This window comes from Talaromyces marneffei, chromosome 1 (genome assembly GCF_009556855.1).
Source record: "Talaromyces marneffei chromosome 1, complete sequence".
Taxonomy (NCBI): Eukaryota; Fungi; Ascomycota; class Eurotiomycetes; order Eurotiales; family Trichocomaceae; genus Talaromyces; species Talaromyces marneffei.
The window spans coordinates 4,987,107-5,001,366 of NC_072348.1; the positions used below are offsets into that span (position 1 = coordinate 4,987,107).

At 46.9% G+C, this 14,260-nt stretch overlaps 3 protein-coding genes across 3 annotated transcripts; 1 reads left to right on the forward strand and 2 right to left on the reverse strand.

Moving 5' to 3' along the window:
- Positions 1-1,161: 1,161 nt before the first annotated feature.
- On the forward strand, positions 1,162-4,784 carry EYB26_001832 (uncharacterized protein; the record flags this gene model as incomplete). The annotated part of the gene is made up of 5 exons (XM_054261140.1): positions 1,162-1,201; positions 1,272-1,425; positions 1,491-3,520; positions 3,571-4,110; positions 4,180-4,784. The coding sequence occupies 5 exons, from the start codon at positions 1,162-1,164 to the stop codon at positions 4,782-4,784; spliced, it is 3,369 nt and encodes a 1,122-aa protein (XP_054117115.1).
- Positions 4,785-6,026: 1,242 nt separating this feature from the next.
- Positions 6,027-7,309, reverse strand: EYB26_001833 (uncharacterized protein; the record flags this gene model as incomplete). Its single annotated transcript, XM_054261141.1, has 3 exons — positions 6,027-6,453; positions 6,511-7,097; positions 7,175-7,309. The coding sequence occupies 3 exons, from the start codon at positions 7,307-7,309 to the stop codon at positions 6,027-6,029; spliced, it is 1,149 nt and encodes a 382-aa protein (XP_054117116.1).
- A 780-nt stretch (positions 7,310-8,089) lies between these two features.
- Positions 8,090-9,073, reverse strand: EYB26_001834 (uncharacterized protein; the record flags this gene model as incomplete). The annotated part of the gene is made up of 1 exon (XM_054261142.1): positions 8,090-9,073. The coding sequence occupies one exon, from the start codon at positions 9,071-9,073 to the stop codon at positions 8,090-8,092; it is 984 nt and encodes a 327-aa protein (XP_054117117.1).
- Positions 9,074-14,260: the final 5,187 nt, after the last annotated feature.

Below are 14,260 nucleotides of genomic sequence, written 5' to 3' on the forward strand. Positions count from 1 at the left end.
GGATCCTTTCAGCAGGCGTACCATTTCCGAACCAGCCGCCCCGTAGTTACCGATAGAATCATTCTGGCTCGAGTCAAATACTCCCGCGCCGCTAGAGACACTCGAATAGCAGCTTTGCATGCATCTACATAGTTGCTAATCTATTATTCGCTAAATAGTTTACATGAAGAACCATCTTCTGAATATAGCATTGTACGCAGAACTCGGCGTGAAATAATGCAGAGTCAAGGCAGGCGCTAGGAGTTCTATTGGTGAGAATTCGTGCTCTTCTGGTCTGTCAGAAGGTATGTTACGATGAAACATGGACGCACACGTACACATTAAGCTCCAAATATGCACAATTCGAGCGTAGGAGTTACTACTAACTAGTTAAGTGCTGGTTTTGCAGAGTAGTGTCCAAACCCAAAATTTACTACGGAGTAGGTCAAATGACATCACGTGATGTGCTGAATGCACTAAGGTGAATACGGTAAGTGCAAAACACGAACACGTGACATGACAACGCAGCTTCCGCGACCGCGATTGGCTCCGTCACGTCGCGTGGGAGAAACACGCTTCTTTCCCTCTTTGAGCTAAAGCTGGTTTGTTGCTTCACGACATCATGTCTTCCTATCTCAACCTCGTCCTGCCTGCTTCTCGTCCTCTCCAGCCTCCCTCAACTACATAATCTCCTACTTCCCCATTCTCCTCCTCGTTTTTCTCCTTCTTCCTTCCTCTTTCTCTCCTTTATAATTCTACTTTCTCGATCCTCCCTCGCGCATCTCCGGAGTCGCCCAATCAGCACCTTGAATTGATAATTCTATGTGAATCAAGATTCCACTTTACATTCCAGTGTCCCCTCGGTCAGGTTGTATCACTATCTTCATCCGCATATCGTGCATACTCTCCATTCTCCCAGTCGACGGGACCGAATCCTTGCATAACACAGAGCGCTACGGAACCTTACATCCCCTCACGGCACTCACCGCAACTACTCGGACAGGACTCGAAAAAGTGTCGGATTTGAAGGACTACGTGCGAGATATACCAGCCTAGCGAGTCTCGAGGGATATTTTTACTAGCCCTTCGCAAATTTACGGATCTTTTAAACTTCCTTGCAACTCTGGAGTCGTTGTTTCGACAGAAAACTGCGTATGGTGGAAGATAACAGTTGTGGCTGGGATGGAAGTTCAGGACGGTATCACCATCCGGCCCATGAGGTGTACGTCAAAACCAAGTATTTCAGATATGTTTTTAGGCAGACAACTAACAGGATTTGTTGCAATTGACAGTGAAAGTTCTCTACACATTCGATGACCAGAATAAAACGAATTGCTTGGCTCGATGGCCTCATCTACTCGACATTCAAACTGCATACCTTGATGAAAAGACCCAGATAGGTGTCATTGAGCTGAAGACATGTATTCAGGCTATTGTGTCGGCGAGGTCAGTGACCCTCTCATCTGGGCTACTCAATCCTTCTTCAGCCTAGTCACTAACTTGCGTTGCAGCCCGGAATTGGTGGCGAAACTCGGTCAGGATTATACGGTTTATGCATACGACTACTCGGAATATGAAACCCCTCTGGTTGGCCAAGGCATGCTATCCTGGGTCCTCGCCTCCGCGTCGCCAACGCCCAATGCACCTGCACACCAATCAAAAACTATTGTCACAGGGCGAGTGAGCAAGAATGTCCTTGGACTGTTCTCGAAGGGCGCACAAGAAACACTCGAAGTGAAACTACGGCTTGTACCGGTACCCACCCTAATGCAAAGCGAATATCTCGAAAGCATGCAACGATATCGAGAACTAAGCAATATAATACCGCAAGATTTTGATGCTCAAGCCTGGTCTTCCTTCGTCCAACAAAACCCTCATATGTTTGCACCCAGTCAGCGCCCGCGGTCTACACATAGCACGAATGGACTTATAGATCATTCTGGTATAGAAAAGTTCCATCGGCTTTTGAGTGAAGGCTCTACCCCCAGGGAGTTTCCTTCGGCTCATCCAGATTCCACGGCAACATCTCCAGTGGATCCACCAAGCCGGAGCGAGACGCCAGTCGGCGTACAGATGACTGCCCAAATGTCTAGGCAACCATCTGCAGCAGGCCACGGTCGAAGAGGAAGCGAAGTTTCTATTCGTCCACTGTCTCGAGCATCTATGCATGACTCAGACTTCCAGCGCCCGGGCACAATAACCCGCCGAGGATCAATCTATTCAGGATATGGGAGCGGCGATGAAGCAATGGACCACCCTCCGCGAAAGCGCGCTAAACTTTTCAGGGCGGATGTAACCGGCAAAGATGACCTGAATATTGAGCGTCAACCTGGTTCACTTCGGGTGGCTGCAAGCACGGCTGCGTCTGTCCGGATTCATCGTCCAACACCAATCAATTCCTTCCAATCCTCAGCTGCTGCAAGTTCTCTCGAAGAACCTGTCCGTCCGCCTACCCCAATTTCTCGCAACGCCAGTGAAGGGCCACGACGAGCTCGCCCCACTCCGAGTCTGCTCCGTGAATCGTCCATCAATAGCGCAACAAGCTATAGGTCACCCTATCCCTCGTATGATGACATACCATCAACTGATTTGCCAGATACTTCTCCTGATGACCACCGGTATCAGGGCATCTTCGAATCACAGTTTAGTATGCCATCATCTCCACCTATCATGGATGGAGGACTACCTAGTCGCTCGAGTCCCGTCCTTCCTCCTTTGCCCATACAACCAGACTCTGGGTTCATGAGTGCGACACTTGAGGACTTGATGGATGAAGATAGTTGTATCCGCGCGAACTTTCATGAAAACAATGACACAACAGGAATGGCCGACTGCGAGTCTACAAAACAGAATCGCCAAGATCAGATGACAGGTCGTCACAATTCATTGACCAATCAGGGTTCTATCTCAAGGCAGCAAAATGATAATTATCTGGCTAGTGACAGCCCGTATGAATCTTTGTCTTCCAAGGAGGCGCCAACACTTCCCCCCCAACATAGTTCTACGGCTTCGCGACCATCATCTCGAACAAGCATAAGGCCCGCCCAAAAGCTAGCACCTGCTCCACTATCTCAAAGTGAGATGGAGCAATTGATGGGCTCGATTCCTGCCAGCGATCCCGTCTTGCCGCCTTCGGGCTACATGCACCATGCGAATACATGGTCTGGTCCGATGAGTGACATGCCCTCTGTTGAAACGCCGTTGCCCCAGCCTGTTGAGGAGAGGGGTAAGGGACGAAGTGGAGCAGGTGCACGACGAGTACGTCAAGTCCAGGCTCGACTTGAACACTGCATTCGAGAAGGTCAAGTCCCTCCCTACTGCAACAATTGTGGTGCTATTGAGACTCCTACCTGGAGGAGGGCATGGTCAAAGCAATTTGAAGGCAGCGAACAGGATGCCAACGAATATCTAAAGGACCCTATGTGCCTCTTCTGGAAGGCTACAGACAGAGTCGATGGCGAGACGATCACTAAGTTTCGACTGTATAAGAAGACGCTGGTGGACGCAGATAAAGACTTTGATCAGATTCTTCTCTGCAATCGTAAGTATATACATGATAAGTTATTGGGACCTTTCACTAACGTAAACTAGCCTGTGGTCTGTGGCTGCAGAAGTTCAAATGCATGCGTCCGGAAAACAAATGGAACAAACAACCCGCAAAGGACAAACGCAAACGGTCATCTCGCGCACGCAAGGGCCCTCTGACAGGTAGCGGAACTACTTCTACAAGAAGCCGAAGCAAATCTCAGATGAATTCGGCTCCTGGTTCATCCCCGGCCCATACAGACACTTCCTCTCCAGCTGGTGACAATGGTTCCCAAGCCGGAGATGATAGGGTCACTCCTGCGGTCGAGAACGACAACGAGAACGAAGAAACGAATGATTGTATTGAAATGGATCATCCAAACAAGCGCTTTCGAGCCAGCAGTGCGGAACCTACATCCAATACACTTCAAAGCCAATGGGACGAGAACGCCGCCGTGGAAGCGCTTAAAAGGGCCATTCAATCGAGTCCTGCGCGCAACCTTGATGTCCATGTATCGAAGTCACATGAAGTAAACCTCACGCCGAAGCCTGTGAGGAGAGCTTTGTTCCCGCATGGCAATCACGATGGACCTTTGAAGGCTTTGGGTGAGTCCCTTTTGAATAGTCCGCGTCGAAGTCCTCGCGTTTCATCACGAGGTTCTGAGAAAACAGTAGCAGACAAAGAAAACACTCCATCTGCTGCTAATCGCAATTTGGATGGCCTGTTCGACAGTCCATCATTCGACTTTAATTTGCGACATACGCCCACTCCCAAGCGACGGACGCCTCGCTCCAACGAACGGCGACTATCGCTGCCTTTCTGTTCGCCTAGTGCCAATAAAACCAAGCATTCTACAACCGGCCTGTCACCAAACACACCCAGGTCGAGACAGACACGCTCAAGCTCTGATAAAGACTCCTCGATAGAGAGCACTATTGAAAACAGAAGTGCATTTCCCAGTGTGGACGACATGGTTTTGGATGGTTTATTCGATCCGTGGCAATCACTTCCTCAATCAGATATGTACATGCCTTTCTCTGATTGGTCACCAACCGCAGAAAACAACAACTCAATGTTGCAATTCCCAAGCAATTTCAACGATGATGAGGCTCTTATCAACGCAGTGCTCGCAGATTCAGAGCTTGGAAAATCTACTGATATGGGTGTCTCTTTTACGGAGAATGCCACTACCGATGATACAACTTTAACCGAGTCTGATAATCACGATCAGGTCCAGGCTGGAGTAAGCGAAGCACAGGCTGCTGTTGCTTCTATTTGAAAAAAAAAATTCCACTACTTTCGAAATTACATGAACTTTACGATTACAATGCAACTCTTTCAGCATCCTATTCTCTCAAAGCGACGGCGTTAGGGTTTTTTATTTTATGACGACTTTGGATTTTTGTACAACGTTTCGTCGTGCGTCAGGATTTTCTTTTTTTGCATATTCCTCATTCAAGGATAAAAGCGAGTCGGCTATATTGTTTTCTGGTTATTTCGAGTATTTTGTTCGAGGGTGACACAGTCTTCCTACTGTATGATAATAGGCAATAGGCGTTATGTTTGTCAACCTATTGATGGGTTACTTACTTAGACGGAATGTCCGAAGTTTCAATCAAGCAAACAGTATTTTTTTTTATTGAATTGCAACTATTATAGAGAGCATATATTGACTAAACGAAAGGAAGGGAATTACTTATTAGAACAAGAACAAGCTCTGGGAGGAGCCTTGGTCTATGAGTCTAGCTCAAACTATGAGAAGTTTTAGAGAGAAAAATAAGGTCATGCACTCATGTCGGGGAGGATTTGACTGTTGTTGGGCCCATAGATGGGAAGTTTATGAAGAAGAGTAAACAGTATGATAACCAGTGATTCTATTCTTTCCTGCGTATCCTGGACTAACACTTTGACTATGCCTCTCTCGTGCATCAGTCTTCAATCAAGTCGAAGCGTCCCTCCCTCACTCGCTTGGGCACTGATTACAAACGTCCAATCCATCGTAATGATCCCCCGCAGAAGGGACCATTCTCCACAATCTCGTCCAAGCAGGAAAAGTCCGCTATCTCGGCGCAGAACTTAGCGGTTTGCAAATCCGCAATACATTAGCCGAGAAAAATGGCAGGACGAAAATTCATCTCGGTGCACAAACCACTACAACCTCTGCTATCGCGAGGAAAAAAAGAGTGTGAGATGAGGAGACGGGCGTCGGTATTATCCCCCCCTGGTCACCGTTGTTTGGTGCCGCTCTGGCTCGACCCGTAGTCAATTCGATCCCGGACACCGTCGCTGATGGGTTCTGCGTTTAACGGCGGGAGATGAGGCCGTTGTCGAGCGAGTTGAGCAGTTGGTGAAGGAGAAAGCGTGGAAGATGGTTCATGTAGCGTTGGTGTGGTTGAGGAGGCTTTCAAAGGTGCTGCGCCAACTGTGGGTGCTACTTCTGTTGAGAAGGAAGTTGGATGTTCCAAAGCCTATTGCTGGACATTTCTAATTTGTTTGTGTCATGCTGTCCAGTCTGGTTGGCTCAGTACGACCATCCAGAGGCTTGAAGATCGTCTGCGAGGGGGGGTTCCACAGAACCGTCGATAGAAGGCACAGACTGAATTGGTAGTGAATCATAAATTTGTGAACTCTCAGCTTCCTGCGCAATAATCTTTGCAAGCATGTTAGTCCAGTGATTGGACCATTCCTCGCATGCAAACCGCAGATAAGGCGTCGAACACAGAAATCGTTTATATTGTATCCAAGTTTCCGAGGTCAGTATATGTTCTAACCACAAATAGACACCTTCTAGGTAAGGATCTTCTGTTGTTGCCGGAGTGTTAGATTTGTTCGATAACTGTTTTGCCATTTCTTCGGTGAGGATGGTTAGGAATGTTTTGGATGAATCTGTTATCGGCTGCAAGACCGAGTCCCATGTCGAGAATATAGTTTCTATTGAACTTGCGAGACTTGTTTTTCGGTTAGTCCGTGTCAAAGTCAAAGATAATTGCGTCGAAAATACTTACTGCCTGTTTTCTGGAACAAGGAATCCATCCTCAAGTAAAACCCTGCATATAACCTTGGCTCCCTCGACATCGCTCTTGCAAATCGAACCCAATGACTGCGAGACAGACGTAGCCAAAGACCTAACCCTTTTTCTGGAGTTGTCCGATCGTGCCTGTTGCCAAAACTGCTGCAGCAACACTTTGACCCGTCCCCTCAACCCATCCTCCCCTGTCTTTACAGAAAAAGATGCGCTCTGATCAATCCTCACCCAATAATAATCCCACAACCACTCCAAGGCGCGATTCGTATAACCCCTCAACAAAACCAGCGACGGCAACTCGCGATGCGCCGTCTCATGCCTCAACTCCACAAAAGAGAGCGGCAGGCCAATCATCGAGGCACGATTGAACATCGTACCTCCTCCACCACCGCTACCTAGCTTCGTGTCTACGAGGCCCGTAACAAACCGCGAAAAGGCGGCGGCATAGGTAGCTCTGATTGAGAAGACGGAATTGTGGGTTGAGTCATCGTGTAAGATGGCATCAGTCAGCAAAGCTGTGGCTTCCACAGCGTGCGGGAGATGGCCGCGCAGTTTCCAGGCTTCGACCTGGTGGTGATGGTCAGTTTCTGCTTATAAAATCAAAAAAAAAAAAAAAAAAAAAGTCTTGAAGGGGGGGAACATACGATTCGACATGCATCAGATCGCTGATCTGCCAACAAGGGAGGAGACGGCGATGCCGATGAAGGAGGATAGAATTTAGACCTCACATCAAGCAACTCCGACTCATCCCTCCAGGGGGTGATTATGACTTTGGGCATTTTTATCTATCGACAGCTTTGAATGTTTGTTGTATTTATTATTTTACTCTGTATATACAGACCGCTCTCTCTCACCAATCAAAAAAATTCCGGACCGAAACTCAAACAGGAAAAACATTCTTCCGAAGATCAAAGAAAGTGGTGTGGCTGCCGTACTTTTCAGGCATGCGAAACGCAAACTAAGTCTAGAACCCATGGGACCCACTTATGCGCCAAAAGAGGAAAGGCTAGTGGAAGCTTTGACCCCGACCTCGAAATGACCACCAATCAGACGCGTCTTGGCGAACGCTGCAAGTTTTTCTAGAAGCTTGCAAGGTGGACATTCGTTGGGAAGTTGGGACAACGAGGAAGAATTGTCTTATCTAAGGAGCAAAGAGTAATTTACTAACTATGTAACTATGGAGTACGAGGCATGAGGTGGCTAATACGTACGACGTACTGCGTAGTGGCAAATGCCAGAGAGCTCAGAAGAGTCGGCATTACTTCCCGTTCTATCGATCTACGAACCACGTAGTTAACTACTACTGGACAATTAATTACCTGTACGGAGCACACAATAAAAAAAACCTATGGTCTGTCTTGAAAAATAGGAATGATAGTCAGGAGCAACAACAATGGTTGGTCTATCAATATAAGTAGGAAGCAAATAATCTAAAACAGGGGTATCAAAATTCCGTCCGTCCTTTATTGGTACGGAGTACATGCCCAAACTCCATGCTATGCTCATCGTAAGTCATATAAAAAGTAAAAATAAAAAAAAAAAAATAAGAGAGAAGAAAACTAATCATCAATCTCGGCGTCTCCGTCCTCCTCGTCGTCCTCGACAGGGGTAAAGGTCTCTTCCAATTTGAGTCCCTTACCGGTAGGATGGCAGGTATGATTACCGCCACCAAGCAATGTAAAGGAGAACGAGGAAGGCTCGTCGTAGAGACCAACGGCCACTAGAGCATCGCCACCATCATCAAGATCGTCCTCAGTGCTGGAGATCAAAGTTGGTGGTTGCTGTTGGTGGTTGTAGACCATTTCTGGGGTTGGTGGTGCAGTGAGATCGTCAGCTGAAGCGACACTTTCGTGGCCATAGTCGATCATTGCAGGGTCCGTCGAGGATACCAACCCATTGCTGTGTTGCATCCATGGATATGTGGAGATAGGCGTGCCTTCCATACTGTATGATGACCATTCCGATGGCTCGGAATAGAACATATCTGATGGCTCGACGGGTGTGTAGACTTGCGGACCAGGAGGGAGAAAGTTGTATGGTTCGCCGTAAGTGTTGGCATAGTAATCGTTGGTGGATAGCAAGTCGCCGCTCATGGGACATGTGATGGGCGTCGAGAGACCGTACATGGAAGTCATGCCCGACTGTTGCTGGGCGGCTACAGCGGAGACAGAGACATCAGATCCTCGCAGCCATGAGGGGTGGCAGTTGGGTACGTAGTATGGCTGCTGTTGCTGTTTCGCGGACGGATGCCAGCTGGTCGGCCTTGAGGGTCGTTGTTGTTGAGTGGAAGTGTTGGCACTGTTGTTGTTCATGTGGAAGAGGTTTCGGGCCTTAGGAAAGCCGTTGTTGTTGTTGGTGGTGGTGTTGTTGATCATCGTGCGTCGTCTTGTTTGCGAGTGTGGACTGTTGCCAGCGCTGCTAGGCTTAGACACTCTCGACAGATTCTTGCGGTAGTTTCTGAGGGTGGCATCGTTTGCAAGCGACTGCAGTTGCACACTCCAGTCGATAGGAAGGTGATACGGCTGATGCCCGTAGTCACCCATTGTGTTGGTGTTGATTGAGTTGAGTATGAGTGTTGATGGTAAGAAGATAGTTGAACTGATGGAGAAAGCAGAGACACCAAAGGGAGACAGAAGAGTATTATATTATATTGTATTATGTATGGTATGGCAAGGCAAGTCGAAATGACAAAGGAGGAGGCCAGGGCGTTCCTGACTCCTTATGTCAAGTGGGATATTATCATAGGATAGGATAAAAGTGGCTCGGCCTTGGCCAGTAGTGATAATAGATGACGAGCGGGTTTCATAGTGGGCTGGATTGGGCGGCTTGTGAAGGGATCACAAATGATGGTACGTATTTATTAATATCGGGGAGTGGGAATTTCTGGTTTGTTTGAGGTAGGATGGATGAGCGAGTGGATTGGAGTACGGAGTATGGGATGGGGGATGTATGGAACGCTGAAAAGGTTGGTCGGAAGTTTAGCTGGGTTAGCATGGAACTAGTTAAACAAGATTCAAACGCACCACGAGTAAGAGTTTAGGAGGAAAGGGCCAAAAGCAAAGTCTCCAAGACAAGGCCCCCGCGCTTCGTTTCGTTGACGGGTTGACCAGACCAGGCCGTCACCGAACAGGAAGCGCTTCCAGATCGGTGGAGCCTGTGAGAAGTTAGGAACCGAACTATCCATGATCAAACAAGAAAGTCAAAGAGGTGCATTAGCAGATGACGAATTCGTGGTGGACCTCGCAGTGGGTAGCACCAAAGGAACACGAGTGGGCTAGGCTGAACGTAGTAAATGTCAAGTATGGAGAAAGCCATGACCCTTGTTTCGGGTCACTTTGTGTCAGTATTCAAGTATTGTCGTTGTATTATTAATCTAGGCCAACCGTGGCCCAACGGACCGCGGTCACAGCGCATGCACATAGTATGTACAGAGTTAGAGTACCATAGTACAGGGTTAGGAGGTTACTTTTGTAACTTACGAAGTTAGCATACACTACATCCATCGTAACTAAGTAGAGTATTACTACTGAGCATACTTGTAACAATACAAACCCGGGTAATTCAACCAGCCGCCCAGCCACTGCCACTACTTCCGTATGCAGAAGGTAATATTAATAATAATAAAAGCCTATCTTTTGTGACTTGGATACTCCGTGCAGAGGGAAGCAAAAAGGTAATTTACCTTTACATTTTACCTTTACCTCTACATTGCATTTGCCACCATCCATAGGACAGACACTATCCTACGTAGTGTAGTGCGTAGCTATGTAGTAGTATGTGCTACACTTGGCAGGGCGGGTTAGCCTTCCTCATCCGGCCCTGCCAAAAGGAGACCTTAGTGAACTCGTACTCATACTACTCTGTAGTATATACTAGTATATGGAGACCATGGACTCTAGTCGGCTATACGGATATCCTGCTGACTGAGCCAGGGAACGAGTTTCACCTTTACACTTTTCAGAAACTTCGGCGGTAAGACGCGATCCAACGATCTCTGCTAGTCGTCGGACCCTCCGTATTATTTTTCTTTTTGTGAGGTTTGTTAGTAACTTACTACTCGATGATACTACATATCTGATCAATGTGCTGCGTGTCACATTCCTTTGACCAGGCTCGACATCGTACATCCGGAGTGGTGTTACACGGAAGGAATCGGCATTGTGATGGTTCTCATTTTGATCTGGAAAATGAAATGGTAACCAGGTTCAACCAACTAGTCTGTAGAACAGTTAACTAACTAGTTAACTAGTTTAGTTAAACCAAGGTTGCAGTGACTAATCAGACAGCTTGCATATTGAATCATGACTTTGCTCGTCGCTTGGTTGAAGAGAGCGTGGCGGACGGAGACGGTTTGGTCTGGTCTGGTGGAGCGGAACCACCGAATACGAAAATTCACTTCCTCTTCTTTAGGCTCTTGAGTCTCTTCTGGTCGTTGAATGATCGGCCGAGTCAGATGGCCAATGAAATGCTCGCTAGACGGGGCGACTCAATGTACATGACTGGCCAGTGCAGTGTCACCGTGGGCAGATCTCTTCTAGACATACATACACACTACTCACTGATACAATTACAGAGTTGTAGGAGTAGGCCCGGATATTTAGCACTCGGCCCACTAACTCCTCCTTAAACTAGTCCCAACCTGCCAACCAGCCTCGTTACTTTGTGCCCTTTTTGCGCTCTTTTCTTTTTTCGTTTCTTGCCGTTTAACCTGTTTAACACGCGGTTTAGTTAATACTTAACAGACGATTTTTGCCTAGTGCGGCACGGATCTAGCGGAAACCCTAATTGCTGGCAGTTGCGCTCATCCTGACAGTCTGACACCAAGTCACCAACCGCTCTTTACTTCCGAGGTGTGCCACCACCAGACTTCCCAGGCAAGCCACATATTACTCGTAGTAATCCAGAGAGAGACTGTGTGTGTGCGTGCGTGCTATGCCCATTCCCGGTTTGGGTCGACCTTGCAGTTGACGAAAACCCACTCAGCTGATATCAATACATGCACCCGTCAGATTTATACCACGATACATATTACCATGGTTACTGTGTAGGTAACTAACTATTCAAGGGACCGATCAGACACAGGCGAAAAAGCAATTACTTAATCAATATGAAATACGCCGATATCCAACTGAGGTTGTAGCTACTGCATGCAGTAACGCATTCATCGCTATGTAGTATGTATGTATGTATGTATGTATGTATGTATTAATATTATTCTGAAAGGATGGCCATCATCATCAGCTTTCAAGCCAGTCAGTAGATCAAAGAAAGACCTTGTTTGTGCGTAGTATACTAACTATAATTTCCACCGTCCGATCCCGTTCGTCATACCGTTCATTATTATACTTCGATAATTATCCCCGCTTCCCTCTACCGAAACCATACTGTAGTACACGTACAGCTTAACGGTCTTAGCTGTGTGGTAGATCGGCAAAACAACAAAGAAGTCATTGTCTGTTACTACCGAGGATATAGATTACAACCGTCAACCACCAATACGAAAACAAACTGTACGAGCATTCATGATAACATCAATTAATCATGGAAGAAAGATGCTCACTCTTGGCTCTTGGGGAGGTTATTCCAGAAGCCCAAAGCGCTCCACTATCGATTTCCGAAATATCCATGGAAAGGAAAAAAAAAACATCTAAAAATTGAAAATTCCCGTCAATATTATTTTTTTTCCCTCAAAAGTTTGAAGGGTAACCACACACACACACACGGTGGGGCAAACCCGGTAAACACCATTAAATGGTCTTGGGTGGAATGGAATGTTCCGTATAGATTCATGTCCCGTCTATCCGTCTATGTGCGTGGCCACGTCCTGGGCCGCGGGTATCCGTACGGCGTATGGAGCAGAGCAAGAAAGAAAAAAATTTTCTTTCTGATGTTGAAAAGGCTAGAACCATGTCATGGAAAATTTCCTTGCCGATCAGCTTGACCGTCGGCGATCAGACTGTGAAGTAATACGTACTACGTAGTTACATACGTTATAGTTAACCATCGTCAGGATGGATGTTCTGATGATTAGTTATGACTATCGGGTTTTGGTAACCAACCAACTAAGTTAACTAACTCACCAGCCCGTTAGGCAAGGGTCAGTAAGGACAGAGGGTGCATCTCATCTCTCGACAATTCAAAACCACGCGGCTCGGGTGTGACGAAACGGGCGTCTTAATAATAGGGCATAGTTACCTAAGGCCTTGACTTGATGTGTGTGTGTCCACTGTCTCAAGAGGAACAAAATTAGGGAGCTTGGGGCAGAATTTGACCCCGACCGTGTGGCCAGTCTGCATTTAGTCCGTACTATCTGATAATACGGAGTATACTTATTATTACTCAGTTCCTTAGTGCTCGCTATTATTGCTGGGCATGGCTGAATGGGATGCGATGCAACATCCCTGTTGCTGTTCAAATTGAGTAGGTAGGTCCCTTGACTCCCCTCCCTTCCACATGCAAGATGTGAGCGGCTATATCAGCTTTTTGAGTCTCTTGACGACATGTCATGGTTTTACGTACATTCAGGATGTATCAAATTTATCTAGCATCTGCATGCATGCAGTTTAGTCAGGTGTGCATTGAAGGGCCCCAGGGGGCAGACAACACTGGTCAATAACTTGCTCTGTATACTACTAACTAGCATATACGATGCTAAACTTAGATGACATTTATTCCTTTTCCCGGATTGTACACATGTACGTACGTACCTGGATTATTAGAGATCCGTCGATTAGACATGACTATTGGGCTGTCTGTGCCACCACTGCCAAAGCATAATAATACAGGGGTGGCTTTGTCTTGTCTGGCCGTCGGTGCGTTCGGGAATACTCCATCCGCGACGCTGCATACCGTAAAATCCAATAAATGATCTCGTGAGTCTGTCAGTGTAGAGAGCATTGAGTTACAGGTTAAGTACGCCATCGTGAGTCCATGCCAGATACAGAGTATACGTATGCGGTTGGGTAGCAAAAGAGCAGCACATCAACCCTTTCGGAGTGGATATTACCATTTACCATAACTTAATACCTACCTACTACGTACATATACATATGAATAGGCCCTGGCGGCTTGCGGGCCTGGGGCTTGCACAATGCACATTCAGTCGCAAAACGTTGCGTTGCGCAAGGCCCTGTCCAGATCCAAGATCGTCGAGCCAGTCAGATTCGACTTTTGGCACTATGCTCCCTGGGTTGTCTTGTCGCAAACAAGTACGGAGTACATACTCCGTGGGGTTGGATAATAATTCGGTGTTCCAGGCAAACATAACGAAACCTCGGCGCTTAAGGGTGGTGGAATGGAATTCCCGGATGTTTCAATAATAGTAAAAAAAGAAACAACCAGTAAGAAACGAGACATACGTTGCATTCTTACTACTTATGAAATTTGAAAAAAATGTAACTTGTCAATTTGACCGCTTGATTGACTCACCGAATCCGGCATTCAGCTGGCCCCCTGGATGTCCATACATACAGAGCGAGCAGGCGATCTGAAACTTTGTTGGCGTATCTGAGAGCGTTTAGACTGACTAGTTGGTTAGTAGTCAGCAGGATCGTTGGTTGAGGTTTGTGTATCGTGCTGTACGAGTCGTGGATTACCCATATTTATCAATTAACTTAGCTTTGCGCCTATCATCGGTCTAATCCGGATTATTGTACGGTAATTGCAATACAGAGTGCCGACGCTTATCGGGGGACTCCTAAGTTCTAACCGATTTTTTTTTATTCCAGGAA